Source organism: Cervus canadensis, chromosome 29, assembly GCF_019320065.1.
Source record: "Cervus canadensis isolate Bull #8, Minnesota chromosome 29, ASM1932006v1, whole genome shotgun sequence".
NCBI classification, from domain to species: domain Eukaryota; kingdom Metazoa; phylum Chordata; class Mammalia; order Artiodactyla; family Cervidae; genus Cervus; species Cervus canadensis.
In genome coordinates, this window is record NC_057414.1 from 34,309,620 (window position 1) to 34,335,417 (window position 25,798).

Below are 25,798 nucleotides of genomic sequence, written 5' to 3' on the forward strand. Positions count from 1 at the left end.
GAGAGGAGGGAGGGAGAGCGCTGACTGGGCAGTCCAAAGAGGAGGGGGCCTTTAATAGGCTCGCCCAGCTCCTGGTTTGAGGCGCTGCGAACCGCTGGGGTTCGGAGAAGCGGCCGGCACCTCCCTCTAGCTCTCCGCTGCAAATCTTCGTCCTTGCACTTGACAGCGATTGTACTTAAGCTCCCTGGGCGCGCTCTGCTTGGAAAGGCACAGGTAGGAGGCGCGAGCTGCCCGGTGCACGCTCACAGCTCTGGGAGGAGTCTCCCTCCCTGGGGTTCTCCTTTCTGGGAGCTGCGGGCGGCCCGGGGCGTCGGTGGTTCCGGTGTGCGGGCTGCAAGGAGACCGTGCCGGCGGCCGGGGAGCCGGGCCGGGCCCTTCCGAGAGCGCGGCTGTGCGCTGCTCGGCGCCATGCTTCTGCTGGGCATCTTAATGCTGGTTCTCGCCGGGGCACCCGCTGGCGGCTCAGAGCCAGAGCGGGAGGTGGTGGTTCCCATCCGACTAGACCCGGACATCAACGGCCGCCACTACTATTGGCAGGGTCCCGAGGACTCCGGGGATCAGGGACTCATTTTTCAGATCACAGCGTTTCAGGAGGACTTTTACCTACACCTGACGCCAGATGCTCAGTTCTTGGCACCCGCCTTTGCCACTGAGCATCTGGGCGTCCCCCTCCAGGGACTCATCCGCAGCTCTCCGGACTTGAGACGTTGCTTCTATTCTGGGGACGTGAATGCCGAGCCAGATTCGTTCGCTGCCCTGAGCCTGTGCGGGGGGCTACGCGGAGCCTTCGGCTACCGGGGCGCCGAGTATGTCATTAGCCCGCTGCCCAACACCAGCGCGCCGGCGGCGCAGCGCAACAGCCAGGGCGCACACCTCCTCCAGCGCCGGGGCGCCCCCGGCGGGCCTCCCGGAGATCCCACGTCTCGCTGCGGGGTGGGCTCAGGCTGGAACCCCGCCATCCTGCGGGCCCTGGACCCTTACACGCCTCGGCGGATCGGCTTAGGGGAGGCTCGCAGCCGACGCAGGTCCGGGCGCGCCAAGCGCTTCGTCTCTATCCCGCGATACGTGGAGACGCTGGTGGTGGCGGACGAGTCGATGGTCAAGTTCCACGGCGCGGACCTGGAGCACTATCTGCTGACGCTGCTGGCCACGGCGGCGCGGCTGTACCGCCACCCCAGCATCCTCAACCCCATCAACATCGTCGTGGTCAAGGTGCTGCTTCTCGGAGACCGCGACACGGGGCCCAAGGTCACGGGCAATGCGGCCTTGACGCTGCGCAACTTCTGCGCGTGGCAGAAGAAGCTGAACAAAGTGAGTGACAAGCACCCGGAGTACTGGGACACGGCCATCCTCTTCACCCGGCAGGTGAGTCGATCCGTCTTCTCTTTGGACCCAGGTAGCCCCCATTATGCGGGGGGCGGGGGGGGGCGGGGAGGAGCGGGAGTGCCCGCCCTTAACTCTCCGAATGTCCTTTATGCCGCGCAGTCACCTCCTCACCTCTGAGTTTGAATTTCGTTGATCTCTGCCGACTGCCACTTGGGCTTTTCGGGGAAAGCCTGCCGCTAGGCTCGGCGGAGCTCTGACTCGCGTGCATGCGGACGCACGTGGGCGGTAGGAGGAACGCCTGCTCCTTCGGAAGGTGTTGGCCCGGCGCGGCCAATGACGCCGAGGGGCCGGGACCCAGGAAGTTGCCGCCCCGGTGCAGCGGTTGGTCTGCACGGCCAATAGGAGGCGCCCCGAGGATGGTGTTGGAGAGTCCGGCTCTCCTTCAAGGGGGCGTCCGAGTCCTTCCGGACCCTCCTTCCCAGCCTTCCTTCTTCTGCTCCGGGACCTGGGAGCTGAGCGCTCGCTGTTCTTCTCGAGGGCAGCACGTTGCAGTCCTCTTTCTGTCTTGGGCCTGGGAGGTCTGGATTGGGGTGGGGGGCTCGTTTGGATTTTTTCGTGGGTTGCAGCGAAAGGGCAGACTCACGTACAATGGAGCCTTCCCTTTTTGTTGCTTCTCTCTCCCCGGGCAGCACGGGGTCTGGCTCCTCTCGGAGGGGCTTCAGGCCCATTCAGAGCAGGCAGAGTAGTCAGAGAGTTCGGAGCCTGGAGCTCCAAGTGGAGCTTCGCTCGGAGCTGAGCTGAGTTGTCCCGTATCCCTGTTGGCAGGTCGGGGGATGGGGGGCCTGGGTGCCCTGAGGTAGCTCCGCAGGAGCAGGCGCACTGACACGTCCTGTGAGGGCTCCAGCTCCCACCCCCGGCCGCGCAGAAGGAGTCAGCTCAGTGACAGAGTCCGCAGATCCGGCTGCAGGGCTGGAAAGGCACTGAGTCAGGGGACTAGAAAGGTCAGAACAGCAGATCAGAGAAGCCTTTGGTGCTATGGATCTATTGACATTTTAGATTCATAGATTGGGTGCTGAGTTGTCAGAATCTTGAAATTTCTCAGGTATGAGAGACTGAGAGGGAAGAGGGCGTCAGTGTGACCTGCTTCCTCGGACCCTGGGAGCTGGGGCTTGAATCAGTGCCAGGCTCTCGCTTGGCTCATGTCATAACCACAGCCTTCTGGGGATGGCATGGAGCCCTCAGGTACCTGTGGGGTCCTGAGTCTCCGCTGAATGCAGGTGGACTGGTGCACACAGGGCTGGGGCAGGAGCCTTCCACACTGACCCAGCTGGCACAGCTGGGCCCTTCCTGGGGCTGAACTTCCTCCTTTCCCAGCCTTCTCCTCCCACCACCTGGCTCCTCTAGGGAGGTCTTTGGCCTGAGTCTGTTTCCTTGTGCTCATTCTTCCAACTGAGGTCTGTGGAGCTGTCACTGCCCGGCTCCTCCTAGCTCTGCCTGAGTCACAGGGAAGCTTGCAAGGGAGGAGGCCTCGACCTCTGCACACAGACCAGCTCAGCAGTCAGATGGCTGGGGAGAGAGCAGAGGCCGAGAACAGGATCTCTTAATGCGCAAAGCAGCTGTTGGCCTACCTGCTACCCGGGATGCCCTGTGAAGGTTGCTCACTGGTCTAATGTTACAGACCTGTGTCTCCGCCGCCTCGTGGCGTGGCTCACTTTTGGAACCAGTCCTGGGAACAGGACTCCTGCAGGAGTGTAGGTCACGCTATCGGAAGGATCTGCCTTGTGAAGTAGCAGCAATCAAACAGCGTGACAGCTTCTGTTTGTTGCTGGTGTGGGCTAGATTCCCCCCTCCCAGGGGGCCTTCTTGGCCACGCATAATGGACACAAGATGTGTGGCCACTTGGGTCAGAAGCAGGGGTGTGTGCGGTGTGACCCCTTAGAAGCTGTCTTTCCCTTAGGCATCGTGAGGGCAAAGCCAGAGAGTGGGGAGGCTGTGTTGGCAGGCCCGTCCTGCAGATATGTGCTTTATGCTTTAGAGCAAACTTCTCTCCCCCACCTCCTCACCAGCACAGACTCTGGGGCCTGACGCGTTCTCAGAGTCTTAGGAATGGCTCATTCCTGAGCTCCCGGGGGAAGATACAGTATGAGATGAGAACGCCAGCACACAGCTGCGCTTTCTAGACAGAGGCCGGCATGGGCTCCAGGAGTCTGGAGCCACCTCTATGCGCCAACACAAGAGGGACTTTTGTCTCACTTTGTAAGTTATTGTGTTAGTCGCTCGGTTGTGTCTGACTCTTTCAACCCCATGGACTGTAGCTTACCAGGTTCCTCTGTCCCTGGGATTCTCCAGGCAAGAATACTGTAGTGGGTTGCCATTTCCTTCTCCAGGGGTTCTTCCCAACCCAGAGATTGAACACAGGTCTCCTGCATTGCAGGCAGATTCTTTACTTTTGTAAGGGTCAGGAGTAATCCTTTAAATTGGATGTGTGAGCTTCTCTGCTTATATTTATCAGAATATTGGTGTAATTAATGCTTTTTCAAACTAAAATTTGAAAAGAATTATACATGCATGCTAAGTTGCTTTAGTCATGTCTGACTCTTTGCGATCCCATGGACTGTAGCCCGCCAGGCTCCTCTGTCCTTGGGATTCTCCAGGCAAGAATACTGGAGTGGGTTGCCATGCCCTCCTCCAGGAGATCTTCCCGATCCAGGGTCAAAGTTGAGTCTCTTAAATCTCCTGCACTGGCAGGCAGGTTCTTTATCACTAATGCCATCTGGGATGCCATATATAATTTGTTTGGATTAAACATTTTTAGAAATGTGCTTATTTTGTAAATTACCTTTTGTCTCTAAAGGACCTTGAACTGACAGGCACATTTAGAGTCACTTATTTCTTGGCTCTCCTGGAGATAGTGGAAAAATGGTGTGATTGTCTCTGATCACACAGTTGTGTTTTTCATGGGGTGGAAGCAGTTAGGAAGAGGTCGGGCTTGTCCGGGTCGTATTTCCTCCTGTGATGACAAGGGGCGAGCAGCTCTGGGGAGCTCCAGGTGCTCTGGGGTGCCTGGCGAAGAGCAGGAGAAGGGCTGGACGGGCGGACGTGGAGCTCCCTTCCAACCTCTCAGTGCTACAGTGGTGGAAACGAGCCTGGGCCAGGCAGTGGGGAGCCTGCTGTCCTCTTGGCAGGCGGAGGGAGGGATGTGGGGTGTTGAAATCAAAACACTGGGAAAACGAGACCCAGGGAGGATCCTTTACTGTCCACAAAGGAGGAACCATGGATCACACAGCAAGGATTTTGACAATTTGAGGAGTTTCCTTAAAGATTCAGAATGAGTCTAAGTTCCTGGAGGAAGAGTGCATGTTGGATTCTGCAAAGCAATCAGCTTCCAGCTCATAACAGCGGGGTGAGGTCACACGGAATTGGAACCAGGATCTGTGGAGAATGAGAGCCAGTTGTTCTGCGTGGACTTTTAGTTCTATGAGGAGAAGTTTCTATGGCTTCCGCTCTGCTGGGCAGAGGTCCAGTGGGATCACACTTCCCTGGGTCTTCTCTCTTCTTTAGGTTGGATGCCTGTGCACTTTGGGTAGCTCTGCAGTTGGCTGACTTCCATTCATTTATCCATACATTCTCTTAACGCTTGCTGAGCATCTATTACTTGCAGTGCTTTCCTGGGCTGTGGAGATAACAGATACTTGCAAGATGTGGTCTCTGGCCCCCAGGAATTCACCGTGTGTCAGGGACCTCCAACAAGGAAACAACCAATACAAGGTGGTGTGACTGCCCTGGGGAAGACTAAGATCCTTCTTTGCTGGAGGCCAAATCATTGTCTTTAATGCTGGCGTGCAGAAGCCGAGGACAAGGGACAAACAGATGCTGGATGGAAGGACTGGCAGGAAGGAAGCAAGTGGTGTTGATGGGACAGGAAGCTTGCTTCTTTCTTGTGGGAGGCCTGCTCCTCCAGTCCCTGCTCTAGTTTGCTCCCTGTGATGTCTTCTCCTTGGGACTGACAGGTTTTAGGGTTTGTAGCTTGCGGGGTTGCCCGCTTATTTCTTCACGTACCTGTTTTTCCTGAGTGTGCTGAGTACCCTGCATGCTGCTCCCTTCCCTAATTTCCTCCAAGCTCTCTTCTTCCTCTTGTAAGGTCTTCAAGGCAGGGTCTCTGTCATCCTCTTCCTCTCCTCACTCCTGCTCTTACCTTTCTTCCTTTCACATCTCAAGCTTGGCACTCGTCTTCCCGTTCTGGCCTTGGGTTTTGTGGGGATGTGTATGTATACCATGTGTATATGTGCAGCATAGATGTGTATGTATAGCATCACTGACTCAATGGACATTAGCTTGAACAAACTCCGGGAGTTAGTGAAGGACAGGGGAGCCTGGTGGGCTGCATTCCCTGGAGCTGCAAAGAGAGGACATGACTTAGCGACTGAACAACAAATCTGTATCCTACACTGCATAGGATCGATCGACATTCCGGGGTCTTATTTGAAATAGAGGTCAGTTCTTTCCATAATGAACTAGATGCAACATGACAGTAAAATTTAGTGTTCAGACAAAAAGGCTAATAGTAAAATGACAAATGTCTTTCATACATATCTATCAATATAATAAAAAGAATCGCAATTTTGTCAAGATCTTTTTGTTTGTTTTGTTTTTGTTTTTGATTTACCTTGTATTAGTTTCAGGTATACAACAAAGTGAATCATTTATATATATACATATATTGTTATCGTTATTGTTTAGTCGCTAAGTCAAGTCCAACTCCTTTGTGACCTCGTGGACTGACTGTAGCCTGCCAGGCTCCTCTGTCCGTGGGATTTCTCAGACAAGAATACTGGAGTAGGCTGCCATTTCCTTCTCTGGAGGATGGATCTTTCTGACCCAGGAAGAACTTGTGGCTCTTGAATTGGCAACTGGATTCTTTACTGCTAAGCCATCAGGGAAGCCATACATATATCTGAGTGTGTATATATATATATATATATATATATATATACACACTTTTTCAGATTCTTTTCCCTTATAGATTATTACAAAATATTGAGTATATTTCCCTATGCCATACAGTAAAATCTTATTGTAAAATTACCTATTTTATATATCTTAGTGTATATATGTTAATCCCAAACTTCTAATTTATCCCTTTCTTAACCCTGTCCCCCTTTGGTTACCATAAGTTTTTTCCTATGTCTCTTGCTCTATTTCTGTTTTGTAAATAAGTTTATTTATCATATTTTAGATTCCACATGTAAGTGATACCATATGGTATTTGTCTTTCTCTGTCTGGCTTACTTCACTCAGTATGACAATCTCTAGATTCATCCACATTGCTGCAACTGGCATTATTTCATTCTTTTTTTTTTCATTCTTTTTTTTATAGCTGAGTAATATTCCATTGTATACAGAGACTGTATCTTCTTTATCCAGTCATCTGACAGTGGAATTTTAGGTTGCATTCATGTCTTGGCTGTTGTAAATAGTGCTGCTGTGAGCACTGGGGAGCGTGTATCTTTTGGAATTAGAATTTTTGTCTTTTGTCAGGATCTTTTTTGAAGTCAAGCCTTGGAGGAAGATGTTAGCAGAGAGAGAGAGACAGCTGTAGATTTGGTATTTAACAGTTTGTAAATCTTGATCACTAAATGGAAACTCAGCCACGCTCCTTCAGGGAGGGAGGAGGCAGACGGCACGGAGGGGAGACAGTTCTCCCCGTCTGTAGGAAATGGTTCTTCTGCCCCGTTTCTCACTTACAGCACATAAGGAAGCCAAGAGTGATGGGCCAGGGTGGGGGGGGGAGAGTTTGGAGGCAGGAACGTGCACTGAAAACTTTTCTTTGCGTTTTTAGACACCGGTTAGTCAGGAGAGCCAGCGAGGTCTGTCCCCTGTGGGTCCTGCCCCTCCCCTGCCTCTGAACGTCTCACAGCTGTTTGCTGTGACACTTGCCTGGGTCGCGCGGAGTGATGGAAAGAACACAGGCATGGAGGCGGGTGGAGCTGACTTGGGATCTCGGTGCTTGCATGTTTAGTCATGGCACTGAATGTATCAGCCGCTTGAAGTTCTCTATCCTCTTCCACAAAGCAGGGATAATGATTCTGTGCAGGGCTGCTGAGGGGATGAGTTACTGAGTGTTCCAGAATCGGTGCCCTGTGACTATCACTGCCTCAGTCTCACTGTGTGTTTGCCGTTGTCCGGTTATTGCAGGTGGGCCCCTGGCTGGAGCTTAGGTTTAATATGGCCCTGCTGCGAAGCCTTCTGTCCCCTGCAGGTATGCCCTGACACTTTCTCTGTGTGTGGAGACTCTGGACTCCAAAGTGGCCAGTCCCAGGGATGTGTAAACTGCCTTCAGTCAGGGCCTCCCTGCATCTGTGTAGCCCCTCTGATGGGACCTTGCACGTTGCTGTCATTCATGGGGTGGGAGGACCACAGAACCCTGGGTGTTCAGGTGGTTTCACCTTCCTTCTGGTGGATCGTTCCTCCATCGCTTGAGGTTGTTGCCTAAAAGAGTTGGGAGAGGGAGCGTTAGGTTCTTTGGCATTGCACCGAGGCTCCTTGCCTCTGACTTTGCCCTGGTGTACCACAGGGGTGGGCTCGGCGTGTCAGTATGGGGTCGGGAGCCAGGCACAGACCCCTCTCCCAGAGCACTCTTGGCCCCTGAGCCTGCCTTCGCCTCTGCCCGGGTCTCTCCCGGCCTCTCCCCACTGGTGACCAGCCTGAGCTCTGGGGGGGCAGGGGTCCGGAGTGGACCACCTTGTCCTCTTGAGCCCCTTCATTCTTGGAGTGTTCATGCCCCGGAGTCAGCACACAGGCCTGGGGAGGATCAGGCTCCATGACTTCGCGGCCTGGGTTCAGCCCTCACTCAGATCCTCCTTCCCTGTCTTCGCCTCGAGCTCACTGTTGACCCTGGGCTGGTTACGCATGGTCTCCCAGGGCTCATCTGTAGATGGGGCCTGGTTGTGGCATCTCCTTCACAGAGCTGCAGTGAGGAGTCCGACAACAAACAGGTGAAGTGCTTAGAACAGCATCTGCTACGTGAATGCTAGCGACTGTTGGATGGTTTCTGGAGAGAGTCTGGTCCCCTGCAAACTTTGGGTTCCTCTGCTTCCTCGCTGAGGGCCTTCCTGTCTGATTCCCTCCATCTCTTGCTGAGACACCGATCCATGCAGCTCAAGGGATTTGTATTCTGGTGGAACAGAATCAGGCTTCCCTGGTGGCTCAGGCAGTAAATAATCCATCTGCTACGCAGGAGACCTGGGGGAACAGAACCTGCGGATACAAGCTGGTAGGACACGCCAGCCTTTTCTCACTAGGTTTCCTGAGTCACGCTGCCCAGACCCTGAACTGATAGATTCTTTTCCTTCTAGCAAAGCAAGGCCATCTTGTCCTTGGGGATTGCAAACAGAAGTGGGTTTTGAGTTTGATGAGGAACTCCAGTGACGCATGAGAGAGATTCAGATGGGCAACCGACTACAGGGGCCATGTTAATACCAGTGCAGGTGGTCTCACCAGTGGTGAACTGAGCCCTAGCTCACGTGATTCTGTTCAGACTAAAGGCCATGCTGCCCTGGGTGTCCCAGGGTGTGGATTCTATCGCCATTCTTTACTTCAAAGTGGCCTGGCTTTGGCAGGGAGTCATCATAGCCCTTGGAGCCCCAGTTTCCTCACCTGTAGAATGAGAGAGAGGCTGTGTAGAACTGTGAGTAGAATTCTTGGAAGCTGTGATGTGACTTGCGACCATGAGTGTGGGCTCTCATGCCCAGAAATTCAATGTGAGCGGGAAAGCTGTCTCCATCAGAACATGTGTCTTCTGCCACATTAAAAAGTTTACTGTGCTTGATGTTTTAAATTAATTTTTACTGAAGAATAGCTGCTTTATAATGTTGTGTAAGTTTCTGCTGTACAGTGAAGTGAATCAGCCACAGGTATATGTATATCCTCTCTGTTTTGGATTTCCTTCACATGTAAGTCACCACAGGTCATTGAGTAGAGTTCCTGAGCTATACAGTTCAGTCTCAGTTCAGTCACTCAGTCATGTCCAACTCTTTGCGACCCCATGAACCGCAGCACACCTGGCATCCCTGTCCGGCACCAACTCCCGGAGTTTACCCAAACTCATGTCCATTGAGTCGGTGATGCCATCCAACCATCTCACCCTCTGTCGTCCCCTCTCTTCATGCTGCCGGAAAACAACAAGCACCTCAGTAGATGGTGGGGAAAGTGAGACGAGGTGGAAGGAGGACTGCGGGAGGACACTGGTTGGGAGGGGTGGTGTGTGTGCAGCTCACAGTCTGGGGGAAAAGGGTGAGCCCTGTGAGGTGGCAGCAGTGGGGGTGGCTCAGTCACTAAGTCGTTTGCAACTCTCTGCAACCCCGTGGACTCAGCCTGCCAGGCTCCTCTGTCCATGGGATTTCCCAGGCAAGAATATTGGAGTGGGTAGTCATTTCTTTTTCCAGGTGATCTTCCCAACCCAGGGGTTGAACCTGGGTCTCTTGCATTGTAGGCAGTCTCCTGCATGGCAGGTGGATTCTTTACCTAACTGAGTGAGGTGCTATCCTTATTTGTTTCCAAATTGTGGCTCCAATCCTAAATTATTGTTATAAAAAGAGACAGAGAAGAATGATCCAGGAGGATTAGGTTCTTGGCCAAGAAGATTCTTGGGTCCTTTGGGAAAGAGGCTGTGGCTACAAGAGGAATTGGCAAGTCCCCAGAAATAGTGAGGCAGATGGTGACTGGACTGGGCGGTGCCGGCACCCTGCAGGTGGAAGGACCCAGAAGCGGCTCTGATTCTGGAGACAAGTGCCTCGTGTGAAGCGGTTAAGGCAGCTGGAGTGCGTGTGAGATCCTTCCAAAAGGGTGGAGACTCAGTGCCACAAGGGAGGCACGGTGGGCCCTGCACAGTCACCTGTGGGCGTTGAAAGCAGGAGGCCCAGCGAGAGTCCCTCTGAGTCCTGACTCGGGGCTGAGGGCCCGGCAGAGCCCCTGACACCCAGCAGCTGGTTTTCCCCCAGCGATAGGCTGGTTCTTGCAGCATGGCCGCTCTTGGCTGCACCCCGACCCTCAGGAAGGTTGCCGGCTCTTGCCTTGTTCCTCTTGTTTGATCCAGAGAAACTGGGGTTTCTTGATGGCAAGAACAGGTTGCTCCTGGCCAGAAGGGGCCTGCAGTGGCACATCTGCTGCGAGAAACCTGCCTCCCTGAGAGGAAGGAGGACAAGAGAGAAGAGAGGGCAAGGAGAAAGCTCTCGGCTTCCAGGGCCTCCGGGCTGCAGAGGCGGGCTTTGCAGCAGCCGCTGGACCCTGGCCTGAGCTCTCGCTCTGCTCCGGCCTCTTCCACTGAGCAAGGCAGGGGCTGGTCCTCTGAGTCTCCTTGTGGGTGACTTCACGTTTCTGTGAGTCACTTTTATCAGCTGCATAGTGTGTGTTGGCAGACAAGATCGGTCTTAGGTTTCTTCCATTCTGCAAGTAGACCATTCTGAGTGTTCCTTTTATAACCCAGAGGCCAGAGGGGCTGACACCCCTGAGCTGACAAGGGGTAGAGGCTCAGAGCACTTGGACTGTCTTGGTTCTCAGTGTGAGCTGGCCCTTCCAGGAGGGGCGCAAGGCCCAGGAATAGGCGGACTTGCCTGAAGGGACATGTCTGTGTTGTGATGGGTCTAGGCTTCTTGGTCTTGCCCTCTCCCACATGAGGCCAGTGCTGGGTGCCCATGGTAACCTGGGGACAGTGTGACACATCTGTGTTGTGATGGGTCAGGGTCAGCCTCTAGGCTTCTTGGTCCTGCCCTCTCCCACTCAAGGCCAGTGCAGGGCACCCATGGCGGCCTGGGACAGTGTGACACACTTGTCTGGCAGAGGCTGTCCCTGCAGGCTGTGATTGCTGGGCTGGAACTTCCAGGGGTGACCACCTCTGTGGGGTCCTGTGCTCCCGTGTCCCCTCACTCTGCCCCTGCACGGGCCTTCCTGCCTCCCTTCCATTCCTGTCTCCCTTCCATCCTCTGTCCCCAGGTCACTCTGTCCACCCAGCCTGCTCCTCGGTGGCCACAGTCCTTGAACCACTGGTCAGGTGAGCTTCTTCTTCCCTGCTTCCTGCCGTGTCCTGTCAGCAGGTGTTTTCTGGGTTTCAGAACTCAGGGGCCACGGGTGGGGCGGAAGGGAGAGCTTTCTGAGCCTTTGATGAGGAAAGGGTACTTGAAAGAGATGGAATTTGAGGTGTGTCTGCAGGGTTTGAAGAAGGGGCGGAGGTGCTGTGAGCCAGGGTGAGACGCATTTCACCCACCAGTGACTCGGGTGTCCTCTGGTTTGGTCTGATCCCCTGGGGGTTCTCTGGCCAGAAGCCCTGTGAACTTGTGAGGAGCTGTGACTGTCACCTGACTGTGGGAAGCCAAGCCTGACTGCTCAGGTGGTAAACCTCTGAGTGCTCGCGATTAAATTTTGCTGATTTTCTGTACTATGACCGCATTTCCTCCCATGCCCCCTGGCCCCACTTATGCCTCCGGGCTGCCTACATTTTCCCCACGTCGGCATGGGTGTGCATGCTCACACACTTGCACACACCCCTAGAGACATACAGCCAAGCACAGCTCTGTGTGTGTGCTGTGCGAGCCGCTGGGCTCCCCAGGGAAACACCAGAAGCGCTTTCTCCCCCGGGGGGCTCTCGAGGCGCTGGGTGAATGGCAGTGATGAGGCCGAAGGAGCCTGAGTGTCCAGACCCCAGGTCCTGGCTGGGGCTTGAGCATCTCCGAGCTTCAGGGTCGTCTGAACAGGGCGTCTGTAGAGGGTGGTGCCAAAAGCCCTACTCCGGGCTGGGTTGGAGGATTCCCAGGACTCTGCGCATCAGGTGCAGACCCAAGGTCACCACCATAATGAGACGTGATCACGAGTCGCAGGCTCCACCCTCAACAGATGTGTGTGATAACACCTCTGCCTCCTCAGCCTGTGCTGGGGCACGTGAGATGCTGCCCGTAAACTTCTTGTAAACAGCCCAATGCCTTCTGCAGTGCAGGCAGGGATAGGACGCAGACAGCATCAGTATCACCTCTTCAGAGTGTCTTTTCAGGAGGATCAGAATGTGCACAGGGGTCCTGTTCTCATCCCGCTCGGATGCCAAGGTCCCTGGTGTGTCACTGGCCCACGGTGCTCCCAAGCCCTGGGGGATACGCTCCCTGAGGGCTGCTGGAGGCCCTGGCCCGCTGCAGCTTGTTTTATTACAAAAAGAGGGACAGCCCTTCCTGCTCAGGTCATGGCCCCTGTAATGTATAGTCTTCATAGCGGCTGTCAAGCCTGTGGTCCCCTGAGCTCTATGGCCAGTGGAGGGGTTTGGATCTGGGCCTGCATCTGCCTCTCTCTGCCCCTCCCAGCCATAGCAGCTGGGCCTCAGGCAGGGCGGGCCCTTGGCCAGTGACCCGCTGGCTGAGAGTCTGAGCTTAATTCATGGTTGTCTGAAGTCCATCCCCCATCGAGGACCCAGGCTCCCAGAGCAGACTCTGCTCGGAGAGCGCTGGCTTTCCACCCCCTCTGCCCAGTTAGCCACGACCAGAACCTCACCCAGCTGGTGAGTCCCTACTTCCTGGGCTGGAAGGCAGCCTCTCTAGGAAGCAGTGGTCCTTCTCGTGTAATTATGGCCCCTTGATTTCCTCCCCGGGGCTTCCTTGGGTAGGATTTGGGCAGCATCTTCTCAGCTCGCAAGCCAGCAAGCTTCCCTCCTGAGGCCTGGGCTCATTCCAGAAATAGCAGCCCACAACCCGCTGGGCAAAGGGCCTGGCTGGGAGGTGATGGGCCCACGTGGCCTGGGAGTGGGTTGAGTGCCCTTCCTTCTCAATGGGTCTCCATGTTACATCTCTAACTTCTGCTGGCCTCTGCTTCTCCCCTGCCCTGGCAGGACCTGTGTGGGGCCACCACCTGTGACACCCTGGGCATGGCTGATGTGGGCACCATGTGCGACCCCAAGAGGAGCTGCTCTGTGATCGAGGACGATGGGCTGCCCTCGGCCTTCACCACCGCCCATGAGCTGGGTACGCAGGGCTCTCGGGGTGGGGGTCGAGAGGGCAGGGCTCCCTTCCGCTCCCTCTGGGTGTGCGCTGGCTGCTCTGAGCAGGGGTGGGCATTTGTCTTTTTCCTTCGAGGCCCTTTAGCAGTGGCTCTCTCTTCTGGGTGGGCCTACCGCATGGGTCCCCCGTGCCCTGGCCACCCTCTGAGGCCCCTTGTCTCCCCTGCAGGCCACGTGTTCAACATGCCCCATGACAATGTGAAGGTGTGCGAGGAGGTATTCGGGAAGCTCCGGGGCAACCACATGATGTCCCCAACGCTCATCCAAATCGACCGTGCCAACCCCTGGTCAGCCTGCAGTGCGGCCATCGTCACCGACTTTCTGGACAGTGGGCACGGTGAGCGGGGCCTGGGGAGGTGGGCCACCCGGCCCATCTGTCTTCTGTTACCCACCGCACTCGCGACCCAAAGAGCCGGGCTCTGGCGGGGCCCGTTCCGTGTCCCTGGCTTCGTCCTCTCCCTGCCTTCGAGACCCCACGCTGGCCATGGCCGCCTTTCCGGGCCCGTCCCTGATGAACACCCTCGGCTCCCGCAGGAGACTGCCTCCTGGACCAGCCCAGCAAGCCCGTCTCCCTGCCCGAGGACCTGCCGGGCGCCAGCTACCCGCTGAGCCAGCAGTGTGAGCTGGCCTTTGGTGTGGGCTCCAAGCCCTGCCCCTACATGCAGTCCTGCACCAAGCTGTGGTGCACAGGCAAGGCCAAGGGCCAGATGGTGTGCCAGACGCGCCACTTCCCCTGGGCAGACGGCACGGGCTGCGGCGAGGGCCGCTTCTGCCTCAAGGGGGCCTGCGTGGAGAGACACAACCTCAGCAAGTACCGGGTGAGTGGGCTGCCGCCGCACGGAGGGGCGGGGGTGGGGGGTGCTCAGGAGCCTCCCCAGGGGACCAGCCCCAGCACAGATTGCTGTGTGTGTCTCCATGACTGGCAGTGGCCCTGTCCCCTTCTTGATTCTGAGACTGGAGAAAAATGATGTGGCCAGTCAGGGAAGCTGGCAAGCCTCCTACCTCCCAGTCCTGAACTGCACCCCATCTCCCATGGAAGGGCTCGGGACCCGAACTCCAGGCCCCAAAGCTCCGACTGGCTCATGATCTGCTCTTCATTTCTACCTTCTTTGGGTAGTTCACGGCCAGGGAGCCCGAGGTGCACCATGCTCATCTGTTATATCCTGAACTTAGCTTCAGTTTCTGTTGTGATCGGTTGTTATTGAAGTTGAAACATAAATGAATGAAAGTTATTTTTTTCCTGATAAACAGGAATACCAACCAAACCAGAACAAATTCAAAATCCAGAACTATACTCTCTGAATATAGTAAGAGTTTTATATTTTTCAGATCTTGGGTTGGGGTAGCAAAGTGGTTGGCATTTTTCCAGGCAGGAGGTCCACCCTCTCCCTTGATCCTGACGGGGACTGTCCATCCATCTTCTGCCTCAGCCCTGGCCATAGGAGAGCTTGCCTTGGGGTTTTTATGTACTCAGAGGCAACATGATAAAAAAAGCATTCATCAAATACTTTATCAATTTCCCTGAGATGGGTTTGGTACAGAATTCTGTAAAATCTTCTGTTCTGGAAATATACATTTAATTAAAATTTCATTCATTAGGCAACAACCCACTGTATTCTGGGTTGTTCTGGGTGGTCAGAAAAACAAAGAAAACATGGGCCATGTCAGAAAGCACACAGTCTAGTGGGGAAATTAGAAATGTAACTGTCATCCAAGGGGTGGAGGCGTGTACGCTGTGTGTTGAGACAGAGCATGACATATGTTGTAGAGAACAAGGGTGAGAGACCACTGATGATGGGGGGGCCTGAAAAAGCACTGATGAGGAGGGTGACCGGGAGAGAGTCTTGAGGGGTAAGTAGGGTCTCAACGGCAGAGATGGGGCTGAGTCCGGAAGGTGGGCTGAGCTGGAGGCTTGTGGGGATCAGCGCTCCGTCAGGGACATCTTTGAGAGGGTGGTTTGGAACCAGCCCGAGGCTGCCTGGACCCCTCGTCTGCTGCACAGAGGCTGGGAGCTCCTGAGGACAGGCCAGTCATGCCGGTTCCTTCTCTTTGGAAGAAGAGTCTGGAGGGTAAAGAGATAGGTTAAGAGGATGTTGGGTATAGCAAATGTGATGTGAGAGGCGCTCTGGACCTCTCAGCCCATCAGTAGCCAAATCCACTCTGTCCCCAACCTCACTTCTGAACAGACTGTCCCTTCTCTACCTTGGCCCTTCAGGGAGTCACTCCCCTCAACAGTCAAGGTCAAAGCACAGAGCTTATTAATCACCCCAGTGACCTCAGTTCAAGAATCCTACTCTGTCCACTGAGGCCCCATTTCCCCCAGCTTAACTGCCTCTAGCTTCTGCACTCCAGCAATTCTTCAAGTCCATTTTATGTACAGTCCATCCATTGATCTGACCATCTTTCCATCGCCCCTCACGCATCTCAGATCCTCACCAGCCTGTTACTGAGTGAAGACTTGGTGGTCCAGCGTTGGAATCACTCCTTCCCAGACACTCCCCTGCCCCGTCCCTGTTCATTGTATTCACTGGGCTCAGCCATCTGCCCCCCCGTGGCATCTGACTCTCTCCCATCCCCAGTGGTGCTGGCCCACCTTGCCAGGACCAGCCCCGCCTCCCTGTACCCCACCTGCTTCAATCCCATCTGACGGCAGGCGCACAGGCTTCTTTTTATTGTTTGTCTTCCCTGCTGGGATGTGTTTGCTTCGAAGGCAGAGATTTGCTTCTAGTAACAATTCAATAAATACTGGGCAAATGAGTGATTGGATGGCTCATGGCAGGAGTGTTTCCTGTAGGAGCGTGCAGGAAGAAGTGATGCCAGGTAAAACGATGTAGCATCATCTCAGAAGCCACAGGAGCAAAGTTAAATATTGAAGACGGGACCACAGGCCTGGGCACGGACTCTTTCAGTCTCTAGGGGGTCACTGCTGCCTTGGCCAGGGGACTCCTGTGTGTGAGGCACAGAGGAGGCAGCAGGTAGAAAGAGCAGGTGTAGCTGACTCGCTGAGGAAGGGAAGCGCTGAGTTGGGGTGGGCTCTGATTTGAGGAGAAAGCAGGGTTAAGGGAAAGTGTTCTTCTGCAGGATGAAACAGACATGCTGGCAACAATGAAACAGAAACTTTCTGACAGAGAACAGATGGGCGAAATGCTCTGAGTACCTACATCAGTTATAGTATCTGTCTCCTCTTGGGTTGGTGGCTTTGGATGATCTGTGACTGTGTTTCCACCCCAGCCTGTACAGTGGGGCCTCAGCCCCTGTGGCCCAACCCATGTGTTTTCAGTGCCGAGAACTTAACTTTACTGTCATCCTAAGAAAAACATAATGAAGACTATAAATTCTCTCTCCTCTCTCCACCCTCTTGAAAAGTACAACAACACTGCATAATTCACCCCAAAGCCAAAGAGACTTTGAGGATTGCTTAATAGTCTCCTCTCTTTATCTCCTCTGAACACAAACATTACATCTGCTTGTAACAAAACTTTCAAAAATGCAACCCCAGACTGAGGTGACAACCAATCTGGTTTGGTGAAAAGTCTGAATTCTAGAAATCTTACAGATGAGACTATTTGGATATCTATCATGACATGGTTTACTGGCCACTTTAGATCCAGAGACTCTTGTAAGGACACTAACAATATGTAAAGAAGAACCTTGAGCTACTGTGAGGTACTAGGAAATATCACACATCATTTCAATCTTCCACCTGACCTCATGCCTGAGGTCAGATGTGCTGGCTCCATTTTGCAAATGAAACACCTGAAACTTAAGGAAGCTTTTCTGCTTTGCTCAAGACCACCCACGTGGTGAGGGCACAGGTGGAGCGTCCCTGACTGACTCTACAGCCAGGAGCCCCGTCTTCCCATGTGGCCTGGCTTGTAACTGGGAGCAGTGGCCATTTGCTCATCTCCAGGCTACAGTGTGGTGTGTGTCCCGGGCACGGAAACAAAGTGGGTTTTGTTCTGGTGGGCTGGGATGGTGGAGGCTGTCCCTGTGTAGCTCTCCTGTAGGATCCCGGTGTGGGTGTGGCGCCTGGACCCTGCAGGAGTGTAACAGTCCCCTCCTTGCAGGTGGACGGCTCCTGGGCCAAGTGGGAGCCCTACGGCCCCTGCTCGCGCACCTGTGGAGGGGGCGTGCAGCTGGCCCGGAGGCAGTGCAGCAACCCCACCCCCACCAACGGCGGCAAGTACTGTGAGGGGGTGCGGGTGAAATACCGCTCTTGCAACCTGGAGTCCTGCCCCAGCTCGGGTGAGGAGGGGGTGCCCGTGGCACTGCTGGGGAGGTGGGCTGGAGGCCCCAGAGCTACTTCAACTGAGGTCCTCACCCCTGGGGCAGAGTCTGCATGCGCAGAGGTACCTCGGGGTATCATTTCTCTGCCCACTCACCTCTGCCAGGGCTGTTATCCTCTGAGGCTGAGGCTGGAAGGCTAAATGGTCCAAGGGGGACAGGACACTAGAACCCTCTTAGTTAAGCACTGACAAGCCCATCTTCATAAGCAGGAATTCTTTTAGACAGGTTAGCTTTTAATTTATTTGGTTTCTAAGAATAATCCTTTGCAATAACAATAGTAGAATGAAAATAAAATGGTTTAGGAAAAAAAAAGAAAAATTGTTACATATCCCTTGTTTGACTTTCCTATAGACCATGATCAGCTCTCTGTAATTTGCTGGGATAAAAGTAAATTACATCTTTTCCACATTCTCAGTTTTTTGCTATTTTTATGAGACTGGAATAGATACAGCCCAGCTTAGAACTCAGAGATGGTTCTTACTTACATATGAGCAGGAATTTTTCATCCAAGCCTCTTGAACTTGGGTGGGGGGAAGATGACATCTCTATATTTATTAACTTTTTAATCTAAAATTTAGAAATTTTAATCTAGAAATTTAGTATATATATACATAGCTAACCTTTCCACCTAAAATTTAGTATTTCTCTTAGTTAGGCAACAAACTATATTGCTGGTCTGTGGCTCTGCCACCACTATAAATCCCAGGTATTTTCATATGTTACATATTTTCAGTTGTGGCAGATTTCTCAAAATGCCATTTGTGCTCACCACCACACTTAGTGTTTTTTTTTTTAAGTTTTTAAAAAATATTTTACCTAATTTTATTTTTTTTTCTGTGTGGCATGACATGTAGGACCTTTAGCTTCCCAATCAGGGAAATAACCCTCGCCCCTTGCAGTGAAAGCTGGAGTCTTAACCCCTGGACCTCCAGGGAAGATCTTCTGGTTGTTTTTTAGACTCATCTTTGAATCGTGTTATGTAATGAGTTAACAAGGAAGCACATGCATCACAAATATGTTTCAAAATATATTGATTGTTGTGTGTTAATATAATTGGTATTCTTTGTGATCTATGTATGTATTTTATGCATTTAGGAACATTCTGCAAACAGTCTCAATAGGTCACTGAAGACTTCTATTTAGGATTCCTGTTGTAGAGGGAATTTAAGGCTGGACCACTGGGGAAGGTGGCACATTGCCTGGGGGATGCATTATCATCTGTATCCTGCATCCTTTGGTCCCAGCCTGCATTGGTCCTTTGAGATGGGGTGGCTTTGGTGATGAGGACCACTCAGCCGAGGGTGGAGAGGAGCTGTTTAGAGCCAAGGGAGGCTGAGCAACCACACGGGGCAGGGTCCTATTTGCCCTCTTCCCGACTGCCCCTCCCTTTAGCTTCCTGCATGTGCTTCCTCCCTCCCCAGCCTCTGGTAAGAGTTTCCGGGAGGAGCAGTGCGAGGCCTTCAACGGCTACAACCACAGCACCAACCGGCTCACCCTGGCCGTGGCCTGGGTGCCCAAGTACTCGGGCGTCTCCCCACGGGACAAGTGCAAGCTCATCTGCCGAGCCAACGGCACCGGCTACTTCTACGTGCTGGCTCCCAAGGTGGGTGAGCCCAGGCAGGAGGCCAGGGGGTGGGGGGACACAGTCCTGGGGAATGTTGGGCTGAGCTGCCCCTGCTCCTCTTCTCCCTGCCCGGGGGGCCCTGCAGGTGGTGGATGGCACACCTTGCACCCCAGACTCCACCTCAGTCTGCGTCCAGGGCAAGTGCATCAAGGCGGGCTGCGATGGGAACCTGGGCTCCAAAAAGAAGTTCGACAAGTGTGGGGTATGTGGAGGGGACAATAAGAGCTGCAAGAAGGTGTCAGGACTCTTCACCAAGCCCATGTGAGTTCTGGGCCCTGGGGGTGTGTCCAGGGCAGGGAGAGGAGGGATGGGGGCGGGAGGGGAGGAGTTACCCCCCAGGCCCCGGAAGCGTGGGTTAGATGGGTTAAATGTCAGATCCTGAGCACCCTTGCTGAGGAGGCCACTCATGCTTGCCCATGAGTGTGATGTTCATTCATTCATTCATCCAACAAAGATGGAGTCTTGAGTAGGACTCTGCTTAGCAGGAGATGATATTTAGGGAGACAGTAAAGTCATTAGGGCCTGTCTTGGGTTCTAGAGTGAGACTGTCCTGAGTTCAGATCCCATTTCCCACTTTCTGAATGACCCTGGTCCAGTGATGCAATCTCTAGGCTTTCAGATTTACCCCCTTGTAAAGTGAGTATGGTGCTAGTGTATTTCTAGTCCTGCTGTTGTGAAGGTTAAGGGAATTAATTCGAGTAACATGCTTAGCATAGTACCTGGTGCATAATAAATGTTCACTAAATGTTCTTGATGTTGATAAAAAGCAAAAGGTACCTGGGGATAGATGTGACAGTCTCCCTGATTCCTGAGCATGAGGCCCTGGCCTTGGGATGGGATGAAGGCAAGAATGGCACTAAACTTCAGGGAAATGGGGGAGTGAGCAGCTGGCTCGAGGGAGCCCCCTCCCTGGGACATGGGTGCCTGGATCATCCGGAGAATTGTCCCAGCAGAGCCTGGGCTCCTGGCTTTCCAAGGTCCAGCACAGTCCCTGTTTTTCAGGGGATTGTGCTCCTTGGAAAGTCCAAACCCACTCTCTGGGAGAAGAGGAGGCAAGCAGAGCCCCTGCTGTCTCAGTTGAGGGGATATGGTTGGCTCTGAGAACTTGGGGGTCCACATGCTGCTGGTAGGAAGGCCTTGATGGCTGTCCAGGAGCCTCCACTGTGCCCCGGACACGGTGCCCTCTGTCGAGCCCTGGGTGCAACCTCTCTGGGTGCTTGGACACTGGGAGCCAATGCTGTTGTAGTCGGACCTGCAGGGGAGACCCAGTGGGGAATTGAAGGTAGATTCTCTGACTTGCTTCACCAGCTGAATGGCAGGTGTCCCTTTCATAGATTAGTGGGGCCAGAAGGAGCCTAAGACATCAGTTCTTTTAACCTGCTCATTGTGTAGATGAGCCGTGGAGCCCAGAAAGTCTGATTCACTTGTAGTCACCAGGGAGCTGACACCCCAGTCAAGGCTTGGTTGCGGTCCCTGACTCTGGGGCCATGAACCTCCCTGCACTCAGGTGGTGCTAGTGGTAAAGAGCCGGCCTGACAGTGCAGGAGATTTAGGAGACCTGGGTTCAGTCCCTGGGTGGGGAAGATCCCCTGGAGGAAGGCATGGCAACCCACTCCATTATTCTTGCCTGGAGAATCCCACGGACCGAGGAGCCTGGCGGGCTGCAGTCCACGGTCTTGCACAGAGTCGGAACACAACTGAAGTGACTGAGCATGCACACACACCTCCCCGCAGAGCCCCAGCCTCCCGCCACCTGCTGCTCCTCCTTCCTCTCCACTCCCTCTGAAGGATCTGGTTGTGGGTGAGGCAGTCTCACCACCACTTGGTTTGTGTGACCCTGGACGGGGCCAGGCTATGGGCTCTGTCACCTGTGTGAGCGCCAGGGGTTTGGGGAAGAGGAACCGATCTCGGGGTGGAAGGCAGTGGGGTCAGGAGGCCTGCAGCCCTCTAACGCGCGTCCTTCCACTGCAGGCACGGCTACAATTTCGTGGTGGCCATCCCAGCGGGCGCTTCCAGCATCGACATCCGCCAGCGCGGCTACAAGGGGCTGATCGGAGACGACAACTACCTGGCCCTGAAGAACAGCCAAGGCAAATACCTGCTCAATGGGCACTTCGTGGTGTCGGCCGTGGAGCGGGACCTGGTGGTGAAGGGCAGCCTGCTGCGCTACAGCGGCACGGGGACCGCGGTGGAGAGCCTGCAGGCCTCGCGGCCCATCCTGGAGCCCCTGACGGTGGAGGTGCTCTCCGTGGGCAAGATGACGCCGCCGCGGGTCCGCTACTCCTTCTACCTGCCCAAGGAGCCCCGGGCGCCCTCCATACACCACAACAGCGTCCTCAGCCTCTCCAACCAGGTGGAGCAGCCGGACGCCCGGGCCCCCGCGCGCTGGGTGGCGGGCAGCTGGGGCCCGTGCTCGGCCAGCTGTGGGGGCGGCCTTCAGCGGCGGCCGGTGGACTGTCGCGGGTCCCCGGGGCAGCGCGGGGCATCCACCTGCGACGCTGCACACCGCCCGGTGGAGACGCGCAGCTGTGGGGAGCCCTGTCCGACCTGGGAGCTGGGCGCCTGGTCGCCCTGCTCCAAGAGCTGTGGCCGGGGGTTCAAGCGGCGTCCGCTCAAGTGCGTGGGCCACGGAGGGCGGCTGCTGGCACGTGACCAGTGCGACCTGCGCCGGAAGCCCCAGGAGCTGGACTTCTGCATCCTGAGGCCGTGCTGAGCCAGCGGCCTTCCTGCCCACTGTCGGCCCGTCATGCTGCCGCCTCCCTGCCAGCTGTCCACACAAGGCAGCGGCCTGGGGCCCAGGCCACGAGGTCACCCACATCCAGGGACAAGGACCTGGGCGGGGAAGCGAAGTCACTAAGGCACAGTCTACCTCACGCCCGGCTCCTCCGGGGCCAGCCTCACAGCGAAGCTCAGAGTGGTGTGGAGCTGGGCCGGAGGCGCGGGCCCAGCCTCCCAGGGACAGGAGGATGGACGGGCGCCTCGCAGCAGAACTTCAGGGACCAGCCCCCCGCAGGGAGGCCGCAGGCTGCTGGAAGAGCCACGGCCCAGCAGCTTGGCACCCTCAGGGGGCCCAGGGCTCTGAGCCGTCTCCGAACAGGCAGGTGTTTATGGTGCTTTCAGCCACTTTCTTTCCTGCCTGACCGGGACTGAACAGTGAAAACTGGCTGGGGGTGGGCAGAGCCGAGGGGCAGGGGCAGGGCAGGTGTAACTGGAGCCTGGGCCACTCCATGTGGAATGAGGTGTGTGCAGGGGCGGGGAGCCGCCTGGGTGCATCTGCCTTCCTCTCTCAGCCATCCCTCTGAGGGCCCCCTCTCCTCCCCATGTCGTCTGGTCTCCACACTAGTGGGAGGGCTTGCGTGCCAGTGTCCTCTGAGGCTTTGCAGGTGGAGGCAGGCGGTCAGCACAGAGACTGTTGTCTTCTTCATGAGGGATCCGATCATCCAAAAGAGATACTGAAGCTTTCAAGGGGTGATAGGCTCTGTTGCTGAAGCAGTGAAGGGTGATCTGGAAGGGTCTGCTGTCTCGGGGGCTAGGCTTTGAGGGCATGTCACCCTAGGGAGCGAGGAGGAGGCATCAGTTCTGAAGGCTTCTTCCCCCAGGGAGGCAGGTATAAATAAGGCCGTTATCCTAAACCAGCATGGCCATGGTGCTTACCCTGCTGGAGGGACGTGGGACACTCCCAGAAGGGCCAGGTGCCGAACATCCAGGTGGACATCGTCTGAACAGCTGCACGTGGTCTGCCCTGGGGACCATCCCACTGCATCGCAGGCCACACTTTCTGCAGTTGGATAATGGGGTTCACTGTTTGCTACCTCAGGTCTGCTCTCTGGGTACACGCCCTTCCCTCCCCAGGGCAGTGGTGACCCTGGTGCTTCCAGCAGCCCCAGCTGTCGTCCTCCATAGACTGAGCTGCCCAGACGCAGAGATGAACTAGGGTGCCTGCTTCCTGCCTCCCACAGCCCGGCCATCCCCCAGGCCCCCAAATGCGACAGGGTCTCTCTCTTCAGGTGCCTTGGGGACAGGTTTCAAGAGGCAGCAACAATCAGTTAGCTGACCCAGAGGCCCTTGGTGCTGCTGGAGACTTGTCTGTCTCAGAGACACAGTAGGGGAATGGAAACCAGGATATTTCCTACAGCTCCAAGTGGGAAGATGTTTTGGGCTAGGAGCTTCTTTGGCTGAGCAGGGTATTTCTTGAGGGTGCGGCTGCGCTAGCACGAACACCGGAGATTCTGGTTCTGACTGTAGGTGGCGAGTCCTGGACCTCAGTGAGGCGACAGCAAAACAAGTGTCTTCCCTGGGAAAGGCAGTCAGCACTTGTATCGGGTTTCCCTGTAAGTCAGAGTCTGCAGACCAGCGGGCCAGCCAGCGAGCCTGGGACCGTGTTCTAATCCTGGTCTAACCCTGGCTGAGCCCTTGAACAAGCTCCCACTGGGGGCAGAGGGCAGGCGGGTCTCTTAGGCTGGGCTGCTGTCACCCTTGAAGAAGGTAGAGAGGAGAAACCCCCTTCCTGCCTGAGTGAATGCTGGGGGGCTGCAGGGCAGAGGTGGACTCCCGCTAGCTGACGACAGCACCGCACCCCGCGCTCGGCGCACCGCTCCCTGGTGAGGAGAGGTGAGGTGGCGCGGGGACGTGCAGAAAGGTGGGTGGGAAGGGAGCGGTTGTCCGTGGGGGCGTCTGGCCCCTAGCAGAGCGGCTTGAGGAATCATTTTAAGGAGGGACAACCAATCTTGTTCCTGACACATGCTGGATCTCAATGCTCTTTTCTGTCATGATGTTTTTCTTTTACATTTTTTTTTTTCCTTTGAAAAGAAGTATGAGCAAGACAAGTTGGGAGGTATGTCTTGTCTGGGACCACGTCACTCATCCAACCATACTCTCCAAGAACATACTCTTCTCTATGAGCAGAGAGAAGCCTGAAGGCACAGGTTTCTGGTGACGGAGCAAAAAGTTAAGGTGATCTCTCATGTCTGTGGAAGAAGAGGAACGTGCTGGGGGCTGCAGCCACCTCTTGGGTGGGGCGTGCACCAGCAAGGGTCTGCCCGTCAAGTGCACTGACTCCAGGGGCCCAGCCTCGCGGGTCTTGCCGTGGGGGGGCGGGGGTGGGGAGCTGAGGACCGGTGGAAGGTCCTGAACGTCCTCGGCCTGGGTGCTGGCTCTCAGAGGCGCTAGACACTGTCACGGACAGAGCCCCTCTTGTGTTTGGTTCTTTTGCATTCCGGGTACTGTAGAAGGACGGAAGGACCTGGGTGCTGGCAGGGCTGTGTATACTGTGTATACGTGGGAGCTGGCTGCTGCGGGGACGACGGCCTGCTCCCAATAAAGCTGTATTTAAGACCCGTGTCCTGCCTCTGTGCCTTCATCTTCTCTCTACATGCCTTCTCTGAGCACCCGCCGAGGGCCAGCCCTTGGGTCCCTGCCTGGTGCAGTGAGCGCCCAGGCTGGAAAAGATCCAGGTGGTGACAGGTGCAGTGAGTGCAAAGAGGGGTCGGCCTGGGCTGAGCAGGAGCACTTGGGTCTGCGGGAGTGGGTGTGGGGGAGGGATCAAGGGAGGAGGGCTGGTGGGGAGGAGCATACCCTGCTGAGTGGGGGCTGGGGATGGGCGCCAGAAGGAACAGCTATGCAGGCAGCCTGAGGGGTGGCCTCGGGGCTGGATTGAGGTCAGGGGGCCCAGTACGCTACCTGCCTTAGGAGGGATCCCAGGTTTCCAGAGGGAAAGCTTCATTCCGTCTGGAGAACCTTTCCTTCTTCCTAGTTCCGGTTTGGTCAGACAATGCTAGATTTCCAGACGGGGCAGAGGCATGACATATTTTAAAGAACATCCAACTAACAGTTGAGAAACTTGCAGTGATCTCAGATCTGAGACGGTCCCTGGAGCCCCATTTCCTAATCTGCCCAGTGAGGGAGGGAGTCCATGAGATTTAGGGGGAGCGTAGATTTCCTATTTCTTCAGGGTGTGTTTAAGTTCATAGTCTGGGTTTCCACACACAGTTAAGCAGTCAAATTTGGTGGGTGACTATTTGGTTTTAACTTGGGATTCAGAGATGAGTGGGCTTCTCCTGGAGAGGGGTCCAGGGTGAGGGGCTAGGATGGGGGCTTGGACAAAACACTTGACAGAAAGTTCTGGTGGAAGGAGCAGGGGGCTAGAAGAGCCTGCCTGGCTCTCCAAGCTATTGGGAACCTGGACAGGATCCGGAGGGGGTTGGGGTTGATGTCTCAGCTGGCAGTCAGAAACTGTGAGATCTTTGTAAAATTACCCAAAACGTTGTCACGTTTCTGGGGTTGTTATTTTTGTTGTCCCTCCTGTTTTCCATTGCAGCAATTGCCTGTAAAAGCTCTGAGAGGAAAAGTTCCCATGGGTTAGAGGCTAAAGGAAAAGCTGTTTCTCTACCTGCAACACTTTTGACACCAAATTTATGTGTTTTTTTTCCCCCTTGCCAACCAATTTCCAGCTTTCTGGACACCAACAGGGTGTCCTCTAGTTAAAGTCATTTTGGGAGTTAGCATCAGTCTCCACAGGTTAAGAGCTCTAT

The 25,798-nt window shown here is 55.0% G+C and overlaps 1 protein-coding gene across 1 annotated transcript; it reads left to right on the plus strand.

Moving 5' to 3' along the window:
* Positions 1-24,607, plus strand: ADAMTS15 (ADAM metallopeptidase with thrombospondin type 1 motif 15). Its single transcript, XM_043451028.1, has 8 exons — positions 1-1,365; positions 13,190-13,322; positions 13,527-13,694; positions 13,892-14,175; positions 17,425-17,602; positions 19,066-19,247; positions 19,354-19,529; positions 21,240-24,607. Exons 1-8 carry the CDS (start codon positions 409-411, stop codon positions 21,979-21,981), a joined length of 2,820 nt encoding a protein of 939 aa, XP_043306963.1. The 5' UTR covers positions 1-408; the 3' UTR covers positions 21,982-24,607.
* The last annotated feature ends 1,191 nt before the right edge of the window (positions 24,608-25,798 follow it).